Source organism: Mustela nigripes, chromosome 8 (assembly GCF_022355385.1).
Source record: "Mustela nigripes isolate SB6536 chromosome 8, MUSNIG.SB6536, whole genome shotgun sequence".
Taxonomy (NCBI): domain Eukaryota; kingdom Metazoa; phylum Chordata; class Mammalia; order Carnivora; family Mustelidae; genus Mustela; species Mustela nigripes.
The window spans coordinates 18,105,591-18,129,511 of NC_081564.1; the positions used below are offsets into that span (position 1 = coordinate 18,105,591).

Here is a 23,921-nt window from a genome sequence, read left to right on the forward strand (position 1 = left end):
ATTTCATTTTATCTCTAGAGGTTTTGACCACCTTCCATTGTGTAGACCATTTTTAATGGTTGTACTATGCATTACAGCGTACATCTTTTAGTCTACTTAGAATATTTTGTCAACTTAAGAAGAATGTAAAATCCTCACCTACATATTTCTTTTACCTATTCCCCTTTTGTGTCGTCCTTATCAATGTATCACACTGACATATGCTGAACACCTCACCAGACAAGCATTAAACTGCCATGCATATCTCAAAGATCTTAGGAGGAAAACAGCCTATTAGATCTATTTAGATATTTATCATTTCAGTTGCTTTTCTTTCACTTCTAAAGTTCCAGATTCCCTTTGGTATCATTTCCCTTTTAACCAAAGAACTTTCTTTCACATTTCTGTTAGAGCAACTAGTTCTCTTCATCTTAAAATGTCTTTATTTTGCCTTCATTCCTGAAGGTTATTTTCACTGGAAGAGGAATTATGAATTGATAGTTTTTTCCTTTCAGGACTTTAAAAAATTGTTCTACTTCTTTTTCATCTTGACTCTTTGCAACTAAAAACCACAGCCATTCAAACTGTCTTTTCATATGTTGTCATTTTTTTCCCCCTTGGCTGCTTTCAATTTTTTTTGGTCTTTGGGTTTTCAGCAGTTTGATTTTCATGTGTCTGAGGGAGGATTTTATTGAGTTTATCCTATTTGGGAATCTCTGAGTTTCTTAAATCTGAAGTCTACGTCTTTTGCCAAATTTAGTTTTGAAACCATGTTTCTTCAAATACTTTTTCTGAGCCAGGCTTTTGGATCTCTTTCTTGGGAGTCTGAGAATACAAATACAACCTTCTGATAATGTCACATAGGTCCCTGGGGCTCTGTGTTCAGTTTCTTTTTCCTCCCACTCTTTCTTCTCCCTGTTGCTCAAACTGGGTAATTTCTAGTGATCTATTTCAATTCATTGACTCTTTTTCTTTGTCATCTCTAGTCCACTATTAAGTCCATCCATTGAGTTTTAAAATTTTTGTTATTGTACTTTTCAGTTCAGTATTTCTATCTGGGTCTGTTTCTCTGCTGAGACCTTCTATATTTCTATTTGCTTCAAGAAAATTCACCCTTACTTCTTAATGCATGATGTTGCTATCTGCTTTAGTCTTTGTCTGATTAATTCCAACATCTGTGTCATCTGGGGTTGGCATTTGTTGACTATCTTTTCCCCTGCAAGTCTTTGGAATTTTCCTGGTTCTTCCTACGTCAAGTAATTACAGTTGATATCCCAGACATTTTGTGTATGATGTTGTGAAACGCTGAGTCTTTTTAAAATTCTATGGAGAACATTAATATTCTCCATAGAAGAATTTTAGCAGGCAACTGACCAGGTTAGGCTCTGCCTCCTGGCCAAGTGATGAGAGAATAGAAAAATAAATGCAGTCAGGATTCTCCTCACACTTTTTGGTCAGAGATTTAGGCAGCTGTGCTGCCATTGCTGCAGCCACATGACTTCCTAGGGGCTAGGGTGGGGGAAAAAGGAAGAAGGAGGAAAAAAAACCCCAGGGGAACCCCCCAATTCTCTGTCCCATAAGATCCCATTTACTGCTCTATAGACCAGAGAGAGAAGGCTTCTTTGCACCTGTTATACAGTTCCAGATTTCAGGCTATCACAAAGGCCGTATCAGAAGTAAAATAAACAGGACACTCACCACCAGCTTGATAGTACTTTGAGCTCCCTAAACCACCATCCAGAGTCCTTAGATAGCTACTCCATGCTTCTGGTCCAGGGTTTTAAATTGTAGTTAGCAGGAAAGAAAGGATGGAGTGTGCTTACCCCATCTCCCTTAGAACCACACCAGAGGCTCTTAACTCCATCATACAACCAAGTTATTAACTCCATCATACAACCAGGTTAGGAAACCACTGTTCAGGTGTATGTGGATATTCTAATCAGGGACTGGCAAACTTTCTGTAAACGTCCAGACAGTAAATATTTTTTGCTTTGTAGCCATATGGTCTTTGTTGCAAACTCAATCTACTCTCTTCTTTCCTTTCCTTTTTTCTGTCTTTCCTTCTGTAAGCTCTGCACTCAATGTGGGGCTCAAACTCATGACCCCAAGATTAAGAGTTACCTGCTCTACTAAGTTAGCCAGGCAGCCCTCAATCTACTCAGTTCTGTGACAGTAGCATGAAAACAGCCAGACAGTATGTAAATGAATTGACATGGCTATCTTGCATCAAAACTTTAAACAGGTGGCAGGCTAGATTTGGCCCACAGATCACAGTTTGCCGACTCCAGTTCTACTTCATAAATAAACTTGGCAAAGTTCATTTTTGGACTCTCTTCCATTCCTTTGATAGGAGAATTCTTCAAATAACTACGTAAGTTATTGCTCTGCTCTTCCATTCTTAGTCTCATTATGCACAAGAACTATAGTCAAGAACTATAGTGCACATTCAATTATGCTCTTTGGTTCTTAAAATAGTCACTCCTCTGGAGCTAAAGTCTTAAAAATCAAAATTCCAGGAGTTTTGACTGACTATACCTTTTACATATAACTGAATATGTTATAGTTATTTCAAATAAAAATCCTTATTTGCAATTTTCTTAAGGATACGTTGAAGTAGAAGTCTTGGGTAACAGTGTTCCAACTTGTTTTTCCAGAGGTTAGTTACCTGACAGAAGATGTAGAGAGACTGCTGTCCTTTCACTCACCTGGTCTCCTGCCACAGAGATAGAAGGCTAGTCTGTCGGTCAGCTCATACTGTATTTCTATAAGGCGTTCTGCCAGCTCATGGTGTCCTCCTTGCCTACCAAGAGAAAACAAAGTACCATTTATATTCCTCACCAGTCACCACTGGCTCTAGAATAAAAAAGTACAGAGATGTCTTCTAAGACACCTGAGCAATTTATCAAATGTGACTTCTCAGAATAATCAACCTTTTGTGTGAGGTAAAGTGTCAAGGTCTACTTTGATTCCCACATTTATAAGCTGTTTTCACAATCTGAACTACCCCCTTCCTTTATTAATTTACAGAACAGAACACTTAATAAAGAAATGAAAGACTTAAGGGAGTGATAAAGAATAACTTCATCTAATGAGGTAGAAAATAAAACCAATAAATGGTCTACAGTAGAGGTTCTCAAAAATTAACTGAAGTGTTTTTAAAAGCATATAGAAATCTAGGTCCCAACCTTGGGAATTCTGCATCAGTAAGGATGGGATGAGTGTGAACGTCAGTATTTTGAAGAAGGTTTTTCCCCTAGAGGCTCCTGATGCAGCCAGTCTGATTCTGGATGACAGTTTAGTATCCACTTTAAGGTTTGTAATTCAGGGAGAGACAGACCAACAGAAAGCACAGCTCCCACTCATAGTTACTTTTACCTCCTAAAACCTTACTTTGCCTAACAGAAAACACAAGATCTGCCTTTCTTCATTCACCAAGTAAATGCTTAAGCTGCTTGAAATCTGTTTAGTAACCAGGCATATAAATAAATTATTACACTGAGAAACTATTATATATGCAAGGCACATGAGGAAACTATAAGGTAAGTGATAATAAGTACCATGTACCAAGGGCTCTCTTCCCTTAAATGCCGAAGTCTAGTTTCTGCCACTTTCTCTTCCCACCATTCAAGACACTATAGGACATTCCTTCGATCTACCACACGTTTGATTTCTGAGATATGTATATTTTTTCCTCATTTTTTTTTAAAGATTTTATTTATTTGACAGAGAGAGAGAGATCACAAGTAGGCAGAGAGGCAGGCAGAGAGAGGGGGGAAAGCAGGCTCCCTGCTGAGCAGAGAGACGGATGTGGGGCTCAATCCCAGGACCCTGAGATCATAACCTGAGCAGAAGGCAGAGGCTCAACCACTGAGCCACCCAGGCATCCCTCTTTTTTTTTTTTTTAACAGCTGTGAAATCAGGAAGCACACTACAATTGATGGTTCGTCATCATTTAATCAGCCGAGTTGTTCTCGTTTTTAGTGGTATATCAGATAATGATGACTTGGTACAGTCAGTGGAGTCTTGGATCTAGGGAATACTACATACCTCAGCTCTTATTCCCAGACACATTGCTCTACCTAGTAAAGTCCTCTGCTGTGCTGAACATGCCCGTCCAGCTCTCCCTCCTGAACTTAAATCATGCCTTTCTTTTTCACTTGGAATGCTTTAGCCCCTCCTTCACATACCCAAATCCAACCCATTTTTCAAAGACCAACTAAAGAAGTTTCTTCCTGACCTAGGCCATAATGAAGAAACCTTACATATGCCTTTTAAGACCAGTTACCGATTCTGGCAATTAATTCCACATTATCTTGTTTCTTTTAACTCTTTTATGCCTTTATGAATCATCTCCTCCATGAGAGAAGAAGAAGAAATTCTGGGATGGCACAGTTTTGGCATTTTACCCATTTTATCTTCTGCAGAACAGAATAGAGCACTTTGCAGTTGATAAAAAGTTAATTTGGAAAAAGAAGGAAAGATGAACCATCTTCTATCATTTAAATGATATTCAAGACTAACTTATGGATTAATTTTTCCAGCATTTTACAAAGTTTTTAAACCAAGAAGAAACTTTAAAGGATTTTATGGCAAGCACCCAGACATCTGCTACCTAAAACCCACAATTAACATTTTACTATTACTTGTTTAATCAGCTACCTATCTGCACAGATCTGTTTTTAAGTTCAAGCAATGACTAAATGTATTAAGAAACTGGGGAGTGGGTTTTGCAATTCTTGATACCTGCCCATGGCTCAAATACCACTGCATTAGAAGTCATGTGAAACACTGGAAGCTAAGCACACTCACTCGTTAATGGTTCTACCTCCTCTGACTTTGCCAGGCTCTGAGCTCATATGTATCCGAAATGTCTTCATCGGCAAAATGGCAGGATGTATGTAAATCCTTAACTTAAAGGGGTTAAATGTTAATCATACACAATTTAGCCACCTAGCAATGGATCATACCCAACATAAATAATCCCTAACCAAGGCAGTGACAAGAATCTAGGTCTCTCACCTTGCATAATCCACAGGAGTTTTTCCACTAGAATCCTGTGTGCCTGGGTCTGCTCCATATACTGCCAATAATTCCGCCTGTAAAATCTGCCCTGCTTTGGAGGCGACGTGGAGTGGGGTATTTCCTTTTTCCTGAGAAATATTAATAAAAAGTAGACAAACAAGCAAATTAATAAAACCAAAGGCTACACAAACACAACCCACTTAGTTTCAATTTAATATCTGAATCATTTCATGCTTTTCTCACAGGGTGAAAGAAGTTGGCTTGTGCTCCTAAAGATAACAGCCTCAAACAGGTTTCGAGATTCCCCGTTCTCACACTTGAGTGGAGTTGCTAAAAAACACAAACCAAAAAAATTTTTGTTACAAGTATAAAGACTCGTATACCAGAGCAGCTGGCAGATCATTTTAATATACATTATATTAGTAATAACTAATCTTTATTTAGCTCAGTAAGGTGGAAGCAGCACTTCTCCCTTGCTGCTCACAACTACCCGGGATCTAAAGAGGGGCCATGCCTACTTTACTGAGAAGGGAACGAGGGCTGGGAGGGCCGATCTGCCCAGAAGCATGATTTGTCTAGGTGGCACAACCAGACCTGAAGTGAGAGGTGGTAGGAGAAGGAGGGTGAACTCTGCAGTCTCAAAGACTTGAAATTCAAACCATACACCGTTCAAGTTACGTGACCTTGTGGAAGTTCTTTAAGCATTCTGAACCTTAGTTTTTTCAGCTCTAAAATGGTGATAAAAATGCCACATATTCACAAGGTTAGAAGTTGACGATATAACGGAGTGCTTAGCATGGAGCCTATTACACAGGAAATGCTCAAAGACTACTGCTGCTGTCATTATAAACATCATTATTATTTGCTTTTACTACTGAACCTAGGATGTTAGGGCTGCATTTCCTACACTGTGTAAGCTACAGGATTCTGCCGTATAGCACACCCTCACCACAACACCATTCTTGGCCTTGTATATAATACTTAAAGTCTTTCTGGGTGGGAAATGGGCCTGAGTATACCAAATTCTGTACCACTGCATAAAAGCTCTTACACATGCAGAAGATGAGTTGCTTTCCTTCAGGTCTAACCTAGAATTGTCCAAAATGTAATAACCATTATTGTAAGAATGCAGAAATCTACTCCAGCATCTATAGCCACATCTTATTTTTAAAATTAATGTATTTAATATTTTAAAGTTGTGGTAAAAAACCCATGCCAAGCCTTATTAATAAGCAAAAGTAACAGTTATATATATTCTGTGCAAAGTTTAAAATTCTGATTGTGAGCACCCACACTCTGTGTGAATGTTTCCTAAGAGCAGTGCTTTGAAAAAAAAATGCATATTTCTCATGGCATTTCTCAAAAATATGCGAAGGCCCACATAAAGAAAGCCATCTACTCATTTTACAAGTATAATAAAGAATCCCAAGCACTACAGCTTTGAGTCATCCTGCTTCCTGAAGATCCTACTCAGTATGCAGTCCAGAAACCTAAAGAAGTCCCTTGAACTTTCTAGTCCCTTCTAGAAACAAACTCAAGGATGGTTCCTACTTCAAAGTTAAACAAAAAACTTAGAGAAGTATAATTTTAAAACATATGAAAAAATGCAAATCATTTTCTAGATACATACTTATTTTTTCCTCTTTGCCCTTGTACTTCCACTAACATGAATGGCTGCCACTTGAACTAAAATTAAAGATGAAACCAACTGCAAAAAGGGCTGTTATTAATTATTTAGAATACAGAAAGTTTTTTTGTTTTTTCTTTTCCTCCTCTTTAAGTTTCTTGCTTTCTTGTTTTTCCTGTTTTGTTTAGTTTTTTTTTTTTTTTAAGATTTTATTCATTTACTTGACAGAGAGACAGCGAGAGAGGAAACACAAACAGGGGGAGTAGAAGAGGGAGAAACAGGCTTCCCACTGAGCAAGAGCCTAACACAGAGCTCGGCCTCAGGACCTTGGGATCATGACCTGAGCTGAAGGCAGATGCTCAATGACTGAGCCACCCAGGCACCCCCTCTTTAAGTTTTTTCCAAACAAAACAATATAACATTTCATCCAGCAATTTTAGGGATTTTAAAAGGTATGACCCACCTTGCTAAGGTCTTTGGCAGTCACGCTGTCATCATCCCGGCAAGGCAAGCGATGTACGAATGCTAACATCTGATACTTGGCTCTGATGAATTCTGCTTTATTAGGACTGGTTTGCAGGGGAGGGAAAAAAACAGCTCACTCACAGCTCAGATGTAACATTCCCCATTCTTTAGGCTGTAAAAGGAAAAGGAAGTGACCCGCATCCCCTACTTGAGAAGAAAAGGAACAATAGTGAAGTAAGTTCCAGCAGGAGTTTAAAACCTGAAGCCTCAAAATGTCAATTAGTCATTCTAATGGCCAGGATTGCAGAGTATTTGCTTTTCAGAGCCTCTCTTTTTTCTTTGTAATTTTCTTAATTGACCTAGCAGCCTTGTGAGGAAGCAGCTGTTACATCCCATCATACAGGTAAAGGCATCAGGAAGACTGGAGCCCAGAACCTAGATCTCTGGTCTGACTGCCTCTTGTCTGAGCACCTAAGCTTAAGTCTGATTACATTAACAGCCCCCAAGCTTTAGTTTCAAACTGGAGAAGCCACTGACTCATGCCGTGCAACCATGCAAAAGAGATGGTTCTGTGCGGGGGGCTTGTTCTCCATTTCTAATAGCAAAGAGCTCCATGCACAACTGGAGTGTAACCACCTCCTGTGCTGCCGTTGGTGGAGGCTGGTCCAAAGTAGCTGCACTCCTTTTTGTGATCCCCAGGGGTTATGAAGAAATAAGAGTATTGATAAACATTCCACTCACTGTACTTTATCCTGTGGATTAGCTTTACGTCTTCCGCTCATAATAGAGGCAGGGTCCAGCAAAGAATGCTCCCATATAGAATTAGCACCATTATTATACAAGGTTTCAACCATCTAAAACCAAATAGTATAAAATCATATTTTAATGTATTTCCACAAATATTCACTGGAAATTGTAGTGACTGAGCTGGGAAAACCAAGCCCTACTGCAAACATCAGCATGACGGGGATGTCCTACAAATCATTGCTTTCTGATTCCAGAAAGAGAAGGATAACCCCTATATGCAGTATTCAGGTCTGACCAGGAGGATGGCTAAGTATCTAAAAGCGTTTGATTAAATTGTTCTTACATATTATGAAGAGCACTTTGACACTTTGGGGCAATGATCATTCAAATACATTTTTTAAGATTCTTAACAACCCACGTACTGTCTAGACCTTCTGTCTAAGATTTTCCTTTAATCCACTCATTAAAAAAAAACTTTTACTAGCAATTATGGCTTGGTGTGCTAGTTAAATTTTCCTATAAACATTAAACTAATGCAACCATTAAAATAAATATTTGAGTATTACCTACATTTGTCTTGAGTACCACTGGTCGTTCATGTGCCATCCTTTCGGAATTGTGTTTTTTTTTTTTTTTTAAAGATTTTATTTCTTTGAGAGAGAAACAGTGAGAGACAGCATGAGAGATGAGAAGGTCAGAGGGAGAAGCAGACTCCCCGTGGAGCTGGGAGCCCAATGTGGGACTTGATCTCGGAACTCTGGGATCGTGAACTGAGCTGAAGGCAGTTGCTTAACCAACTGAGCCACCCAGGAGCCCCTGAATTGTTCTTTTAGGGTCAATCCTGGCATTTTAAACTATTCATCTCTGGACTTTCTTCAGGCCCTATAATGAAATCTCTAAACAAAGACCTGAGAGCAATAGACACCCACTTTCACATGAGAAGCTGTTAGAAACTTCTAAGCACGAGTTATTAATAAATCATACTTCCCAATTTCATTTCAAAGCATGACTCCTGACATTGCCCCATCTGTTTTTTTTTTGCACTGGTGGAGACAAGTGTCACATCAGAGACCCAAACCCACTTGTTCTGGTCTGTTGGTTTATATAGGCATGTTTAAGGGACATGTTGAGCAGCTGCCACAGGTTTAGTAAAATATGTACTCAGGACAAATGAAAGCGAAACACATGCTTAATTCTGACTTCCAAACAGAACTTGAAGAATAGTTCCTTCTTGCATTCCATTGAAGAATGCACCCCAAAATAGAAGTAAAGATGACATGACATCCAACCCCAAAGAAAACAAAGAGCTCACTTGACACTTACCAGGGTGTCAGGCATTCTATTGAAACATGTCAACCCAATTTGGTGTCTAAATTGTAACAAGAATTTCAAGAAGACTTAAATCAGACGTTTCAGAGATTTCTGAGGAGTCTCAGTCCATGCTTCCATCAAAGCAGGAAACATAAGGAAAATTTTCCGAGACTGCAGCTTTCAGAAACATTGTGGTGTATGAAAAAGATGGGCCATTTGAAAACAATTTCTGGTTACAGTCCAGAAAGTCAGCCGTGAAATATTACCAGGAAATTTTAACAATTATTTTTCTATCTATAATTGAGTTTCTGAGACAAAATTTATTTCTTAGAAGGGGAAAAAAAAAATCTTAAATGAGGAATTAAGTTCTCACATACAGCACTAATAGGCATAGCACCTCTATTCAGTTACAACTCAAACGTTTTTGTAAGATTTAAGTGTAGTAGGGGAATTTAGTTGCTAAAACCATGAACCCTACAAGCTCAAATTACAAACCATGAGAATTCTTACTGTTTACCTGCAGCAACGTGGGAGGCCACGGTGTGTGTTTAAGATGCCTTACTTGCGAGATGTGGCGCCCTAGGCTCCGATGGACACTGCAGCACTCGTCACATATAAAAGTTCCCCTATTTACTGATGCCCAGGAAGGATCTGGAAAGAAGAATGACATCTCAGTGTCGAGGATACCAGGTGGCTGCTATACTGACAGATGGCCAACAACAACTGAGGTTTGGTTTTCCAGAAAAATAAGACATTTCTGTTGTCTTATGATGCTAGTCAACATGCCGAGCTGGTGAGCCTGTCTGATGATACCACCTTTCTTGGCTGACTGGGTACCACACTGATTGAGATTAAACACATGTGCTGAAGCCCTAAATAAGCAGTTGTCTCCTTTCTGGAGTAGGGCCACAGTCTGTAGCCCTAATGTGATCTACTGTCTCAGATGCCTGCTCCTTCATTCAACATAAGAGAAGCAAACTGGGAGAGGATGGATGAGTCATTTCAAACCAACCTCCACAAACAGCAAGTAACACAGCCATGTCAATGAATAATCCAGACTGTTATCTGAACTAAATGCTGAAGAGACTGCTACCCTGATCTACTGCCATACTTGTGCACGGCTCAAGGCCTGGCAGAAAGCTGCAAGCAAAACAGTAACACTGGGTGGCTATGGTGGTTCGCAGGACACACTGAGGAACCTGGCCTTCTCTGCTAGAAAATATTCTATGACATCCATTAGTCGTTTCAAATAAACTGCTGAGTTCCATCTTGCAACTGCTCTGAAAGAACAGAAGCTGGAATAAGAGCTGCTTTAAAGGGGCAAAGGTGTAAAATAAAAGTGAGTAACATTTTTGGTGTGTGTGTGTACAATACTTCTTTCCCATGAAGTCCTACGGAGCTTCAGCAGACATCCTTTGAGATGAGGAATAATTTGCACTTGGTAAGGAGTGAGAATAATCCACACGGGGCAAGTAAACTGAACACATACACTTAGAAACCCCAGACAAAAAAAGACTTTCTACATTTTGTCAGACTCACAATGGGGTGACAAAAGGTGCCACTCAAGCTGCCTGGTCTAAGAGTTATATTTAGAAATTCTTCAATGTCCACAAAAATCTCTAAAATGCATCTACACCATCTTTGCCATTTTTAACAGTTTATTCAAATCCTTTCCAACCATATAATGAAATCAGAGACAAATCCTGGGAGTCACAAGGTGTGGTGGCTGCGAGGGTGGCTCTGGAGACAAGCAGTCCAGGGTTGGAACTGCAACTCTGCCACTTCTAATGATCTCAGATAAGTTATTTTTTTGAGCATCCTCACCATGGGTTGAATGGGAATAACAGCACACCTTAGAGTAGGGGGCATATAAAGGGTAAAGTTCTCTGCATATAGTAAGTACTCAGTAATGTCAGCTGTTAAAACTTTTACAAATTATTTTCGAAGTACCATTCAGGTATTTTCAAGAAGCGCTGAGATTCCTGACAACTGGAAAAAGTTTTGATTGTCAATACTTAAGACTTCGACTGTTTCAGGTGAACACTATTACTATAGTGAAAAATCTCAAATGGAGTTTTCAGATAGTTGAGCTCCGAGAACAAACTATTTAAAATGAACTAGATTTGGGGCACCTGGGTGGTTCAGTCGGTTTAGGGACCGACTCTTGATTTCGGCTCAGGTCATGATCTCAGGGTCGTGAGATCAGGCTCCACCTGAGCACAGAGTCTACCTGGGAGTCTCTCCCTCCCTCTCCTTCCCTCTGCTCCTCTCTGTGCATGTGTTGGAGTGTGCACGGGTGCACACTTGCGCTCTCTCGCAAAATAAAATAAAACAAAACATTTAAAATGAACTAGATTCATTAAAGAGAGATTCATTAATGTTGCCATTTAAAAAAATATATTTGCTGAGATGTGATCATGGTAAAAGGTTTGCCGTGAAATAAAACAAAAACAAATCAATGAAGTATAATTCTGTCAGTACTACTATACTATTCTGAAATGCAAAGACTGAAAATGTCAAGAGCAAAGATCCCTACAAAGATACATAAGAACACCGTTTTTTGGGGGGCGCCTGGGTTGCTTATTGGGTTAAGCCTCTGCCTTCGGCACAGGTCATGATCCCAGCTTCCTGTCATCCAGCCCCACGTAGGGCTCTCTGCTCAGCGGGGAGCCTGCTTCCTCTCCCAATCTCTGCCTGCCTCTCTGCCTCCTTGTGATCTCTGTCTGTCAAATAGAAAAATAAAATCTAAAAAAAAAAAAGAACACAGCTTTTTGTAGTTTGGTACTAATACTTAAAAAAAATAAAAAGACTATTTTGAAGCTTTTGTTTTCACATATCATTCAGAGGATTCACAGTGTTCCTGGAGAAAATTAAATAGGAGTAAGACAACAAGGATTTAATACACATTAAGCAAGGTTCTCAATTCATCACTTTAACATCATGGATCAGAGTCCCATGGAAAAAATATTAGAACATTCACAGCACAGCAAAATCAAAATCGAGTTCATATGAATGAGGCTGGGTGAAACCTTTGCCTAAAGGTAAACTGTTTTATGCTGGGGCTTCTTCCCCAGACTCCACCATGGAGAGTTCCGCCCCAGGAACACCACAAATGGACCTCAGAAATATCTGTGACCCCATTAAGAAATTGAGTTCTGCATGAAAGAGTGACTACATGTGCATTTTCTGGGGAGAAGGCCTCAGCAGTCAACAGAATCTTTAAAGGGACCCCTTCAAGAAAGAGGCAACTCTCTTGATTAGGGCTCTGCAGAAAAGGCAGCACAAATTCCTAGCTGCTCAAGTTCACACAACATTTCAAGGTAGCCTAATTATATTCAAAACAGGAAGGAAGTGACTCAAGTCTCTGTAGATTAGGCATTTGAGACTACAACGAAAATGATACAATGGAAGAAAAAATGTTCTGAAATATGCACAAAATGCTGCAGAAGGGCAAGACAGTCATTAGTGCAGCAATGGAGAAGCAGCTTTCCTTTGTTCCCTATCACCTAATGAGTAAAGAATACACATTCCAAGAGGAAGTCTGAAGCTAGACTCATGTGAATGAAACACATCACAGAAAGTTCAACTAAAAACAAGTAAGAAGGGGCGCCTGGGTGGCTCAGTGGGTTGAGCCGCTGCCTTTGGCTCCGGTCATGATCCCAGAGTCCTGGGATCGAGTCCGGTGTCGGGCTCTCTGCTCAGCGGGGAGCCTGCTTCCCTCTCTCTCTGTCTGCCTCTCCATCTACTTGTGATTTCTCTCTGTCAAATAAATAAATAAATAAAATCTTAAAAAAAAAATTAAAAAAAAAACCAAACAAGTAAGAAAATAAGGAAGTGGAACAAATAACATTTTCAGAGAATACGATGGAGTCTGTATAACCCACAATGACTTGAGGTCCTCTTTTTCAACTCCTCTACCCCCTTCCCCATCTGCAAAAGAAACTGGTAACCTACTTGCACTACACAGGCCATAAAGGAACCACACAAGGTCTGACTTATCACAGTACTATGTAAAATCAGTCTCCACTGCCACACAACAAGATGAAGTTTGGGACAGTTGCAGAAACACTGGTGTTCAATGATTTAATTATGATGGTTAATTGGACTTTATTGTAACCAAAGAAGCCATCTTACCTTTGAATTGCTTCAAATTTCAAAGCAGGTTAATCCAAGCACCAAGAACAGCACGGAGACCTGTCAATTTGGTTTCAGTTGCTAAGAGGGATCTGAACTCTAAATATGAAAAAGCTAAATCCCTTAGGCAAGGGAAGAACGGTTCTGACCTTTCAACACACCAATGTCTATCCTGCCTGAATGCCCAAATGTGTCTGTTGCCAATCATTTTGTTTTGTAGGTTGTAATTAATGTATGATTTAGAACCTCAACTCCAGCTTTAAGAGACAGCAAAGGTTCTGTACTAAACAGCGCAATACAGAAAAGAAAAAAACTTAGATGAGATGATCCTAAGAATATTCATCAACTCTTCCTTACCACTGAATGTGGGTCTCCCAATTATCACCATCGGAAAAATGAGGAAATTAAGGCTGGGCTACATGAAATCACCGGTCCAAGGTCACCCAGAGACAAAAGCTAGCTTGAACCCAGGCCCTTAAGACCCGGTATTGCCTCCCAAGCGCTGGTTGTGTCTGCAAGACCCGGACCTTATGGAGATTCTCCCCGGTGGAGATGGAGCGGGAGACGGGCTCTTAGAATAGAGAAATACGGGGGTCCTATGCAGAGCATCAGTAGACGGAAGCGGCGAGCGCACCCACCCCAGGCAGGGGCCCCTCGCGGGGCAGGGTCCGGGGGGCTGCGCGGAGAGCTGGGGGAACACCTGCAGCCTCTGGGGGCCGCAGCCGGGAGAACGCTCGCATTTTACTTCTGTAATTGGCCTTCCTGTGGATTGCCCAAGCCCCTTCCTGTTGGGGAAGCAGCCTCGACCCCGCAGCCTCCCCGCCCGGCCTGGGACAGAGGAGAGGAAAGGGGATGAGACGAGAGAGAAGGGAGGGAGGGGAGGAAGGGGAAGGAGGGCGGCGGGTCCCTAGCCCGCCCGGCTTTGACAGGCCCCGGACGGGTCCCGCCCGGAGGCCGTGCCGGTGGCTCCTCTTTGGGACCCGGGGTGTGGGGTTCGGACGCCGGGACCCGCCCGACCCAGGGGGCGGCCCCGGGGCAGGGGTCCCATCGAGCAGAACTGAGGGAAGCGGGCCCGGCCGGTGCGACTCACCCGGCCCGCTGCAGTCAGCGCACACCTCGCTGCTCCGAAGCCGCTTCGACATGGCTCCCGCCTCCCACCTGCCAGGAATCAGGGTCCCCGGGACAGCAAAGGCTGCAACGGAGGCGCTTCCGCTCTAACGGGTCCCCACGGCGGCGCTGGCGGTGGCGCCTCTCCCCTCAGCGCCTCGCAGCCGCGTCGCAGCACGCACGCGCGGGGAGGCGCCCTTCGCCGAGGGGCAGATCATGTGACCGGAAAGGGCACGCTGCTTTGTCGCCATCTTGAATGAGGGCAGATATGTGCCTGAACATCGTCTGCCCTGCCTATATATTTTCTTCAGTTTGTGTTTCTCTCTCTTTGGAAGTCCCAGCACTGATTAATACCAGGAGAAGCAGCAAAAATCTCGTGGCCAGTGTTCTGCAGCCACATGTTTCCCGAGGCCATCAATAGTCAAGTCACTTAGTATAACTGGTCAAGTTCATTCACTTATTCAGCAAATACTTACTGAGCATGTGCTCTGTTCCACATACTGTTCCAGGCGCAGAAGACATGACAGTAGGCAAAGAAAATTTCCTGTTCTCATGGCGCTTACATTCTATTGTGGTAGATCTACAACAAGATACGTAAAATAACCAACACTAGGTTTTTCTTTGGCTGCAGTTTTAGTCTCATATGCAAAATGGAGCTGATGTGTTTTTTACCTCTAGTGCACGCTTTTTGTTTTTTTGGCAAGTCTTGCTACATAAGAATGTTATGCCTGAGTTTTCGTCTCTGAGAGAACACCAAGGAGCCAAGCACGGATGCAATCACACAAGGATTTATTTGACAAGCTTAAGCTTGGGCCCAAGTATAACCGGCACAGCGGAGTAGGGACTTGGACCCAGAGCTTAGTGAAGGCAGGGCTGTTTATGGGTTCCTGTTACTAAAGCAGGGTGGGGGTTTCTGGAACCTAAGCAGGATGGGGGTCTCTGGAACTAAAGCAGGGTGGGGCTTCCTGGAACTAAAGTAGGGTGGGGGGGGGGCCCTGGAAAGAAAAAGGGGGGGGGGGGCTTACTAAGGCGGGGGGGGGGGGGTCTCTGGAACTAAAGCAAAGTAGGGGAAAATTCAACCCTTGGGCACAGGGATCTGAGATGGCTGCCAGAGCTAAGATAGATGTACCTATGCTAAGTCTAAACCTGAGGTGGGATGGCCTTGATTTTTCTCGGCCTCCACAAGAATAATTTTTTAAAAAACATTTTTAAAGGATTGTAAAGAAGAAAAAGAAGAGGAAGTCGATGAAAAATATCTGACAGAACTCATATATGGCCAACGGAGCTAAATATTTACTATCTGGCAAAGGACAAATGGAATAATTTACGGAAAAATGTGGTGTGCCTGCTCATTGTAAGCACTCAATAATAGTAGCTCCTGCTATTCTTGGTATTTAGTATTACTACTAGTTTCTAATCACAACTTTTTGTTTTTGAGAATAAGAATAGATGACCTACAGTAATCTGTAGGATACTGTGAAACAAACACAATGAGATGAGTTTAATCAGTGTGAATGAGAGAAGAGATGCCACCCTAATACTGTGAATACTTATTGTATGTATTACATGTAAATGCAGTCATGATCTGCATTTGGGAAATACTGGATGCCCATTAAGGGCCAGGCACTATTTTGACTTTAGATACTCTGTTATGCTGCCATTGTGGAGTTCTTCAACTCATGAATAAGAGATATGTAAAATAAGCATTGAATGATGAAAAGAAAGATTAAGTTGTATAAGGCTTCTGGAAAGATAGGACGTCCTGGAAGAGGTCTTATGTTGGTCTTCCTCTCCATTTTGATAAATGTGTGGTGTAGCAATGACGGGAATAATTCCCACACATTCCACAGCGAGGGCCTTTGGGTCATATCCTAGAGCTCCTGCACCCTGCTTTGTTCCGCAGACTCACAAATCTTGCCGACTCAACACGTGTGGAGAACGGATTAGGCCAGGATTCTTGAACAGCTGTTGTGGCAGGCATCGGATGCAAGCAGGCTGGGGAGGGAGAGGCTATGCTTTCAGGATGCACTGAATAACTTCACCCGGCTGTGTGGTCTAGTTGCAGACAACTGTGGCTGGGGAATAGCTGTTAAGTTGACTTGGCTCTTCACTGAACCAAAGAGCTGTAGTGTCTGAGGTTGAAACTCAAAGAATGAACTTAATATTTGCAGAATCTGATCAAGTCTGGGTATTCTCTGTGAGTCTTTTTCGCCATAACCCCAAACTCGAGTGGCTAGTATGAAAAACCAATGCCCCTCATATGTGGAAACCACACTGTAGGTCACTTTGAATCCTAACTCGGTGTGGCGTTCTGGTAGAAAGTGGTTCTCAACTGGGGATGATTTTTCTCCCCGGGGGGGACATTTGGCAGTGTCTGGAGACATTTTGGCCAAGAAGTGCTACAGCATCCAGGGGATAGAAACGCCAAGGATGTTGCTCAACATCCTAGAAAGCACAGGACAACCCTTACAGAAAGAAAATTACCGAGTTTACAGTGTGCCAATGTTGAGAAACCCTAAGGAAGAACAATCCCCTTGTTAGGCAAATCTTCGATGCCACTTCTGCAGAGTTTGTAATAGTCCCTCTTTAAAATTGTTGGGTGTTGCCCACTTTCAAAATGGCTTCTGGCCAATCATGGAAGCACTGCCCAATTCCAAAAAGGCTGCAAGGGAGTCAGTAACTGGAATGGTTTGGTCCAGGCCCCAGCGGCCACCCCCTGAATCCAGAGCAGATGGAAAAGGCCCAGTTGTGGACTGAACCATATGAGATAGCTGGAGCAGGGGGATAGAGGCTGGTGAGGGATAGGCCGAGGTGTCCGTGTCGAGATTCTGGGGGAAGGGAGAGAATGTTAACTCTGTTTCGAGATTGAACTGTGTTTTCCGGTGTGTAGTTGGGAGTGGGTGCGGTCGGGCCGACTCTGGGCCGCGCGCCTGGCCTCGTTTCCCCCTGCCGCGGAGCGCGGTGGTTCGCCCGCGCACTTCCCCTGTTTGGGGCAGTTCGGCCTGCAGAAGTCGGTTCGGGAGCTGTCAGCGCGGGCGGGAGCGCGGCGGGGCTCGGGGTGGGCGCGGTCGACCCCGTCCCCGACCCGGCCCGCGACCCCCGACCTCCCGCGCGCCCCGCACCCGACCCGTAGGCCGCCCCATCGCGTACCGCGCCCCTCGCTCACCCGCTCGGTTCTCTCTCTGTCTCTGGTCGGCCGCCGGACGGGCGGGCGCCGGAGACCCCGCCGGGGCTGAGGCTTGGCAAGCGGGCAGTGCGGGCCCGGCTGCGGCCTTCTCGCCATGTCCTCGGCCCGCGACAACAGCGGCCACTTCCCCTTGCACCTCCTGGTTTGGAACAACGACTACCGGCAGCTGGAGAAGGAGCTGCGGGGCCAGGTGAGGGGCGGGGCGGGGGTCTGCCTGTGGCGAGGGGCGGGGAGGGGGGAATCGGGGGTCGCTTCGTCCTCCAGAGCCCATCTCCAGCCCTCTGCCTTCGGGGTCCCGCAGACCCCTTCAGTTCTGTAGTCTGCGACAATAATAATAAAAGGACATGTATCGGAGTGCTTACTGGGTGCCAGGCCCTCTGTGCCGAGGGATTTAGGAACGTTATATATATATATATATATATATATATATATATATATATATATATGTATTCTTTTTATATATATATATATATATTTATATATATATTTATTTTTTTTTTTTTTTTGCCTTTCCAGCAGTCCTGGGAGGTAGGCTCTCTTATTATTACATTTGCCAGAGAAGGAAACTGAGGCTCTCAGAGGTTATGTGCCTTATGCAAGGTCGCCCACTTAATAAATGCCAAGTCGGGATTTTAACTCTGGCCGGCTGGCTCGAGTACACTGTAGTAACCAGTTAAGTTTTCCTCCCTCTCCCAAAGAGGTAAAAATGGCACACACCGCTCATCCCCGCGCCCCTCCCCGTCCCCGCCCTTTTCGTAAGGAAGGGCTTGGTTGGGTTTGGAGTCCAGGTTGTAACTCGCTCTGTGACCTTGGGAAAGGCATTTTCCCTTTCTGGCCCTCATAGGCTGATACATCCCAAAGTTTGAGAATCACGGGGGCACAGGATCCTTAAAATCCCTTCCTGTCCTCCAGTGCTTTGAGTCCTTGTCTTTTATTTCTTGCCATCTCTATAAATCAGTGGTTCTCAGTTGGAGGTGATTTTTGACACACACCTCCCCACCCCCAATGGTAATGCGTGGAGACAGTTTTGGTTGTTACCAGTGGGGAATGGGTGCTACTGGGATCTTAGCAGTAGAGGCTAAGAATGCAGGTCACCATTCTCCAGTGCGCAGGCCAGCTCTCCACAACTGAGAATTATCTGGTCCAAAGTGTCAGTAGTGTTCTGCGGGAGAAAGCCTGCTTTAAAGGCATCTCAACAATTCAGGGAGTTATTGGTGCCCTCAGGTTCCAAGCTAATGTACTTTGCCATTAGGATAAGGATTTGTAGTTATTTGGTGTAATTCTTGTTGACTTTGAAGTCCTGATTTTTGAGTGGCTCAAAATCGATGCTAATTGTCAAGAAATTTTAGAGAAAAAGCACTTTTGGTTGGCAAAAATTGAGCAAGGTCAGCATCACCCCGTTTGGTGAATAACGTTACTGCTAAGTGAGTGTGTTCTTGCCTCTTGCTATATTAACAAAAAAAAAAAATCTGCTGGGCACTTGCTGTAAGTCAAGAGTTGGTCTTTTTTCATTTAAATCCTCTGTCCAGACACAATATACTTTTATTGAAAGAGTCATTGGTCTTAATTAGATCACGCCCCCAGAGTAGATGACTCACCATTAGGTGTCCCAGTATACCTGGTGATTTCATTCCCTTTCTGTTACTAGATGTGGCGCAGAGGGAATCCTCCATCATTTCGCTCTCAGCTCTCAGCGTTCTCACCTTGGACACTTGAAAAACAACCAGAGAATCCTGCTGTGTTGTGCATCTGCACTTCCTCAGTGTCCCTGCTGCCCCAGCTTCTTGTGAAATACTGAGATAAAGTACAAAGAAAGTCGCAGAACTAAACTACCTTTTGATAGAGAAGTTGGTCACCACCATTAAGCCACACACTCTTTCAATACTGATTTCTGGAAACAGAAGGCTTTCTATTCATCGGGGGTGAAGAAAAGAACTTGAATGCAGTGTAGGTTTTCTTTATAGGAAAAACTTGTTTGATAAGAACACAGGCTTGGTTTACAGTCTAAAATGTGGCATAGATGAATTTTCTCCTTTTCCTGTAGGCTGTAATTCATTCAAAGTTCTCTGTGCCTCTTAAAAAATGTTAAGGACATTCGTGATCAGAGAATTACAATTCTGCAGTAGATTTTCCTGGAGTAAACTGATTCTTTGCACCTTATACTGTCAAGTTGGGGGTGTGTGTCAAAGGAAGAATATTAATACTTGCTAATTATTTGGTTTTGACTTTGTTATCGGTTATCCCCATAGATCATTTCATAGTATACCAATCCTTTCTGAGTAAGAGGCAGTTGAAGCAGATGAATCATAAAGAATATCTTTACCGTGAAAGCTTGACTGTCATGACCTCATAACCCAATCTCCATCCTAAAGCTTGGCCATTGAAGGGGTAGAGGTTGGGTTGGCTTCAAGGGGTATGCTTGGTATAATGCTCTGTTTTCACCATCTTGAAGTTCTTTTTTTTTTTTTTTTTAAGATTTTTATTTATTTATTAGAGAGGGAGAAAGCGAGCACAGGCAGACAGAATGGCAGGCAGAGGCAGAGGGAGAAGCAAGGAGCCCGATGTGGGACTCGATCCCAGGACGCTGGGATCATGACCTGAGCCGAAGGCAACTGAGCCACCCAGGCATCCCTTGAAGTTCTTTTTTAAAAAAGATTTATTTGAGAGAGCATGAGCAAGAGCAAGACCGCATGGGAGGGGGCAAAGGGAGAGAGAGAATCTTGAGCAGACTCCCCGCTGAGCCATGGAGCCTGACTTGACTTCACAATTCTGAGATTTGACCTGAGCTGAAATCCTGAGAGTTGGAGCCTTAACCAACTGAGCCACACCAGGTGACCCCACTGCCTTGCATTTTCATTTCTCACTGCACCCTGCAAATTTTGTAACCAGTTCAGGGTTCAGGGTTCAGAAGTTATTCATTGATATCATTAAAACGTGGCAGGAAATATTTTGTTGCTTTCATATTTGTCAAGATTCTCTTGATTATGAAACAACTACAGAGGTCTGTGACTTACAGGCAGTTGGGTTAATGGCCAGTATGAATACTGATAACATTGTGAGCCTGGGCAAGTTATCTACCCTTGCTGAGTTGTTTTATCATCTGTAAAAATAGGGAGAGTAGCCCTGAAAGCCTAGCGGTTTGTCAGGCATTGTGCTGGAATGCTTTCCGTGCAATTTCAGATTTAATTCTCACACCCTGTGCCCAAGTGAATGCAATCATGATTCCCATTTTATAGATAAGGAAACCAGATAAGGTGGGGAGGCTCAGCTGCACACTTAGCCACTGGCTGAACCAGGGTGTGAACCCAGAAGGTTGGGCTCTGTCCTGATGCTGTATTCTTAACCCTTCCATTCTGCTGCTTTTTCCATAAGAGTCCCTCCAGTTCAGAATTATGGAAGATAAGCCAGAGAGCAGATCTGAAAACGCAGGCACATCATAATGAGAGTGATCCCACTTATCCTCATTGCTGCTGTGATTATTGTAATCGTCCTGGGCATTCAGTTTCTTTTATGTATGGCCCAGTTTTTCTGCAAGGAACACGTACTGGCTGCAGAGTTAGAAACAAAAAATTCCTATCGGCCCAGCAACACAACCAGCTGCTTCACTCCGTTTGTTTGCCAGTAAGCTTCTGCGGTCTATTCCTTCATTCCTCCCATCCCACGAGTGAGACTGGAAGAGGGCACACTGGTAGCTGCAATAATTGTATTTTGTTCTAGGAACAGCAGCACAGAATCAAGTTTATCCAGATGAGGAGGATAGGCATGTTTCCGCGGGCGCGTGAGTCACCCCCATCCCAAGGTCTTACTGAGAGCTGAAGTGTGGAGTTTGCCAACTCTGCAGTTGTTTCACACTTTCCACGTTGGCTCAGCAGGGGCATTTTATTAAGTGCCTCTTGACACATCAGCTCTACTATCTTTAATATTCAGTGGGGCCTTGAAGCTGGTGCAGTGGAAGTGATTTGTGTCACGGTTATGTTGTTTGTCATTTAGCTAGAGAGGTCTGTTAAACATCCCTGGCTTTCTTACGGATGCTGGGAGAATGAGTGAACATTTAAAGGGATGTATGCAAGTCAGTCAGTGCACCTTGGATGGGGGGAAACCAGGACCCAGTAGGGTAGAGGGTGGCAGATGAGGCCCAACTCAAGGGCCAGCCCCCAGTGAGGAAGCCGGCAGGTGAAGGGACACCATCAGGGCAAGAAGAAGAGGGTGTTCTAGGTGGCAGCAGTCCTTAGAGCTCGACAGGGAGCTACCCTGGGGTTCTCACCCCCATCTGCTGCAGGCTGAGTGGGGCCCTGGGTGCACATTCAGGTTGGTGCCTGTTGGCTGGAGGCCTGCCAGGAGCCAGGGGCCCAGCATCCAAGATGAAGAGCTAGAGCCTGCCCTCACGTGCTCCCTCTTGGCCCTTAGAGGCTCAGGCTCCCTTGAGGGAACTATGCCTATGGATATCGTTTCCTGCTGGACTTAGGGTGGGGGAGTCAGTTTGGGTCACAGCCGCAGAGGACGAGAGCAGCCTGAGAGATGCACAGGAATGAGAGTGGATTCTGGAGAGAGAATGGAAGGCAGCCTCTTGGTGGAGGGCACCCCGCCTGCAGGTGGCAGTCGGAGTAGATGAGGCACTTACTTCGTGCTGGGTGCTGAAGAACAGAAAGGTTGAGCATTGCACCTGAGGCAAGTCAGGGGCCTGTCTGTGGGCCTGTTGTCTGGCTTTACAGCCTGCACTCAAGGCTTGGCCTTTTACTGCCTCCTCAGGGTCACTATTACAGTTTGAAGGGGTGGGTATTTTTAATTCGGTACAGTTCATGACTGGAGAAACATAAAGGAAAACCTGAAATGATGAGCTTCCAATGTGAATTCTAGTTTAGCTCTGAAATCTCTTGCTCACTGAGCTAATGTCATTGGTTGGAGACCCTAAGCCCCACTATTAACTGTAATGAAATCTGAACAGATCCCTTTTAGGAAGAAACTGACTGCTTATATACGTTCCGTAATGTGGATATATGATAAGAAGAGCTAATTCTTCTTAGTGCTTCTTACAGAGTTAGGTATTATACCTTTACTCTTGCAAGAACTCTATAAGGTCAATTCCTGCCTCCCCCCCCCCCCCCCGTTTTTTATTCACAGTTTACATGGGAACAAACTAACTTATCAAACAGTATATAGATGATGGATTCATTTTATATATTACATGAAGCACATACATAGGTTTTTTTCAAACATCTTTATTCGGCTATAATTCACTAATCATGCGATTCACCCATTAAAGTATAACTCTCAGTGGTTTTTAGTGTCTTCACTGGGCTGTGCAACCTGCACCAGCATCAAATTCCAGAACATTTTCACCTCTCCAGAAAGAAACCCCGTACCCTGTAGCCACTCTCCATTTCCCCTCCACCCCTCCAACTCTGGGCGACTGCTAATCTACTTGCTCTCTCTTTAGATTTGCCTATACTGGACATTTCCTATAACTGGAATCCTACAGTATGTGGCCTTTTGGACTTAGCATGTGTGTGAGATTTCATCCACACTGTGGGACAGATCAGGCCTTCATTCCTTTCTTTAGCTGAAGAGTATTCCATTATCTGGGTGTGCTGGATTCTGTTTATTGTTTTACCAGTTGATGGATATTTGTCCCCGCAGAACTTTTTGGCTGTATGAATAATGCTGTATGTACCTTTGTGTACAAGTTTTCATAGGGATGTATGTTTTTATTTTTCTTGGGGTCAGTACCCATGAGAGGAATGGCTGGGTCATATGGTTACTCTGTGGTTGATTTTTTGAAGACCTCCCACCATTTTTCAGATTGGCTGCACCATTTTACATTCCCACTGGCCATGCGTGAGGGTTCCAGTTTCTCCACATTTGCTGTTCTTTTGGACACTAGTCATCCTCGTGGGTGTGAAGTGGTATCTCATTGTGATTTTCTTTTTTTTTTTAAGATTTTATTTATTTATTTGACAGAGATCACAAGCAGGCAGAGAGGCAGGCAGAGAGAGAGGAGGAAGCAGGCTCCCTGCTCAGCAGAGAGCCCGATGCGGACCTCCATCCCAGGACCCTGAGATCATGACCTGACCCGAAGGCAGCGGCTTAACCCACTGAGCCACCCAGGCGCCCATCTCATTGTGATTTTGACCGAGATTTCCCTAGTGATGAGTGAAATTGAGCCTCTTTTCATGTACTCATTGACACTGGCATATCGCCTTTGAAGAAATGTCTATTCCGCATCCTTTGCCCATTTAAAAATTGGGTAGTCTTTTTATCCTTAAGAAGTTCAAGTTCTTTGTATAGTCTCGATACTTAGTAGCCCCTTGTCAGATAAATGACTTATAAATATTTTTTTCCCCT

The 23,921-nt window shown here is 43.5% G+C and overlaps 2 protein-coding genes across 14 annotated transcripts in view; one reads left to right on the forward strand and one right to left on the reverse strand.

Moving 5' to 3' along the window:
- The window catches only part of GIT2 (GIT ArfGAP 2), a 51,064-nt gene extending 36,502 nt beyond the window's left edge, over positions 1-14,562 (reverse strand). For 11 of the 13 annotated variants that reach the window (XM_059408666.1, XM_059408662.1, XM_059408672.1 and 8 more), the window contains exons 1-7: positions 14,376-14,562; positions 9,669-9,802; positions 7,835-7,947; positions 7,092-7,197; positions 5,245-5,331; positions 4,999-5,129; positions 2,685-2,779 (exon numbers count right to left, since the gene is read on the reverse strand). In XM_059408666.1, the coding sequence (XP_059264649.1) occupies positions 2,685-2,779; positions 4,999-5,129; positions 5,245-5,331; positions 7,092-7,197; positions 7,835-7,947; positions 9,669-9,802; positions 14,376-14,427 (718 nt within the window). In that variant the 5' untranslated portion in view covers positions 14,428-14,562. Of the gene's footprint in view, positions 1-2,684; positions 2,780-4,998; positions 5,130-5,244; positions 5,332-7,091; positions 7,198-7,834; positions 7,948-8,406; positions 8,491-9,668; positions 9,803-13,285; positions 13,346-14,375 lie in introns of those variants that run through there. The other 2 variants (XM_059408667.1, XM_059408668.1) reach the window with 2 other exon arrangements.
- Positions 14,563-17,216: 2,654 nt separating this feature from the next.
- ANKRD13A (ankyrin repeat domain 13A) overlaps positions 17,217-23,921 on the forward strand; it is a 33,010-nt gene continuing 26,305 nt past the window's right edge. Inside the window, exon 1 of the mRNA XM_059408674.1 lies at positions 17,217-17,769. Coding sequence (XP_059264657.1) covers positions 17,674-17,769 — 96 coding nt within the window. The 5' untranslated portion in view covers positions 17,217-17,673. The remainder of the gene's footprint in view (positions 17,770-23,921) is intronic.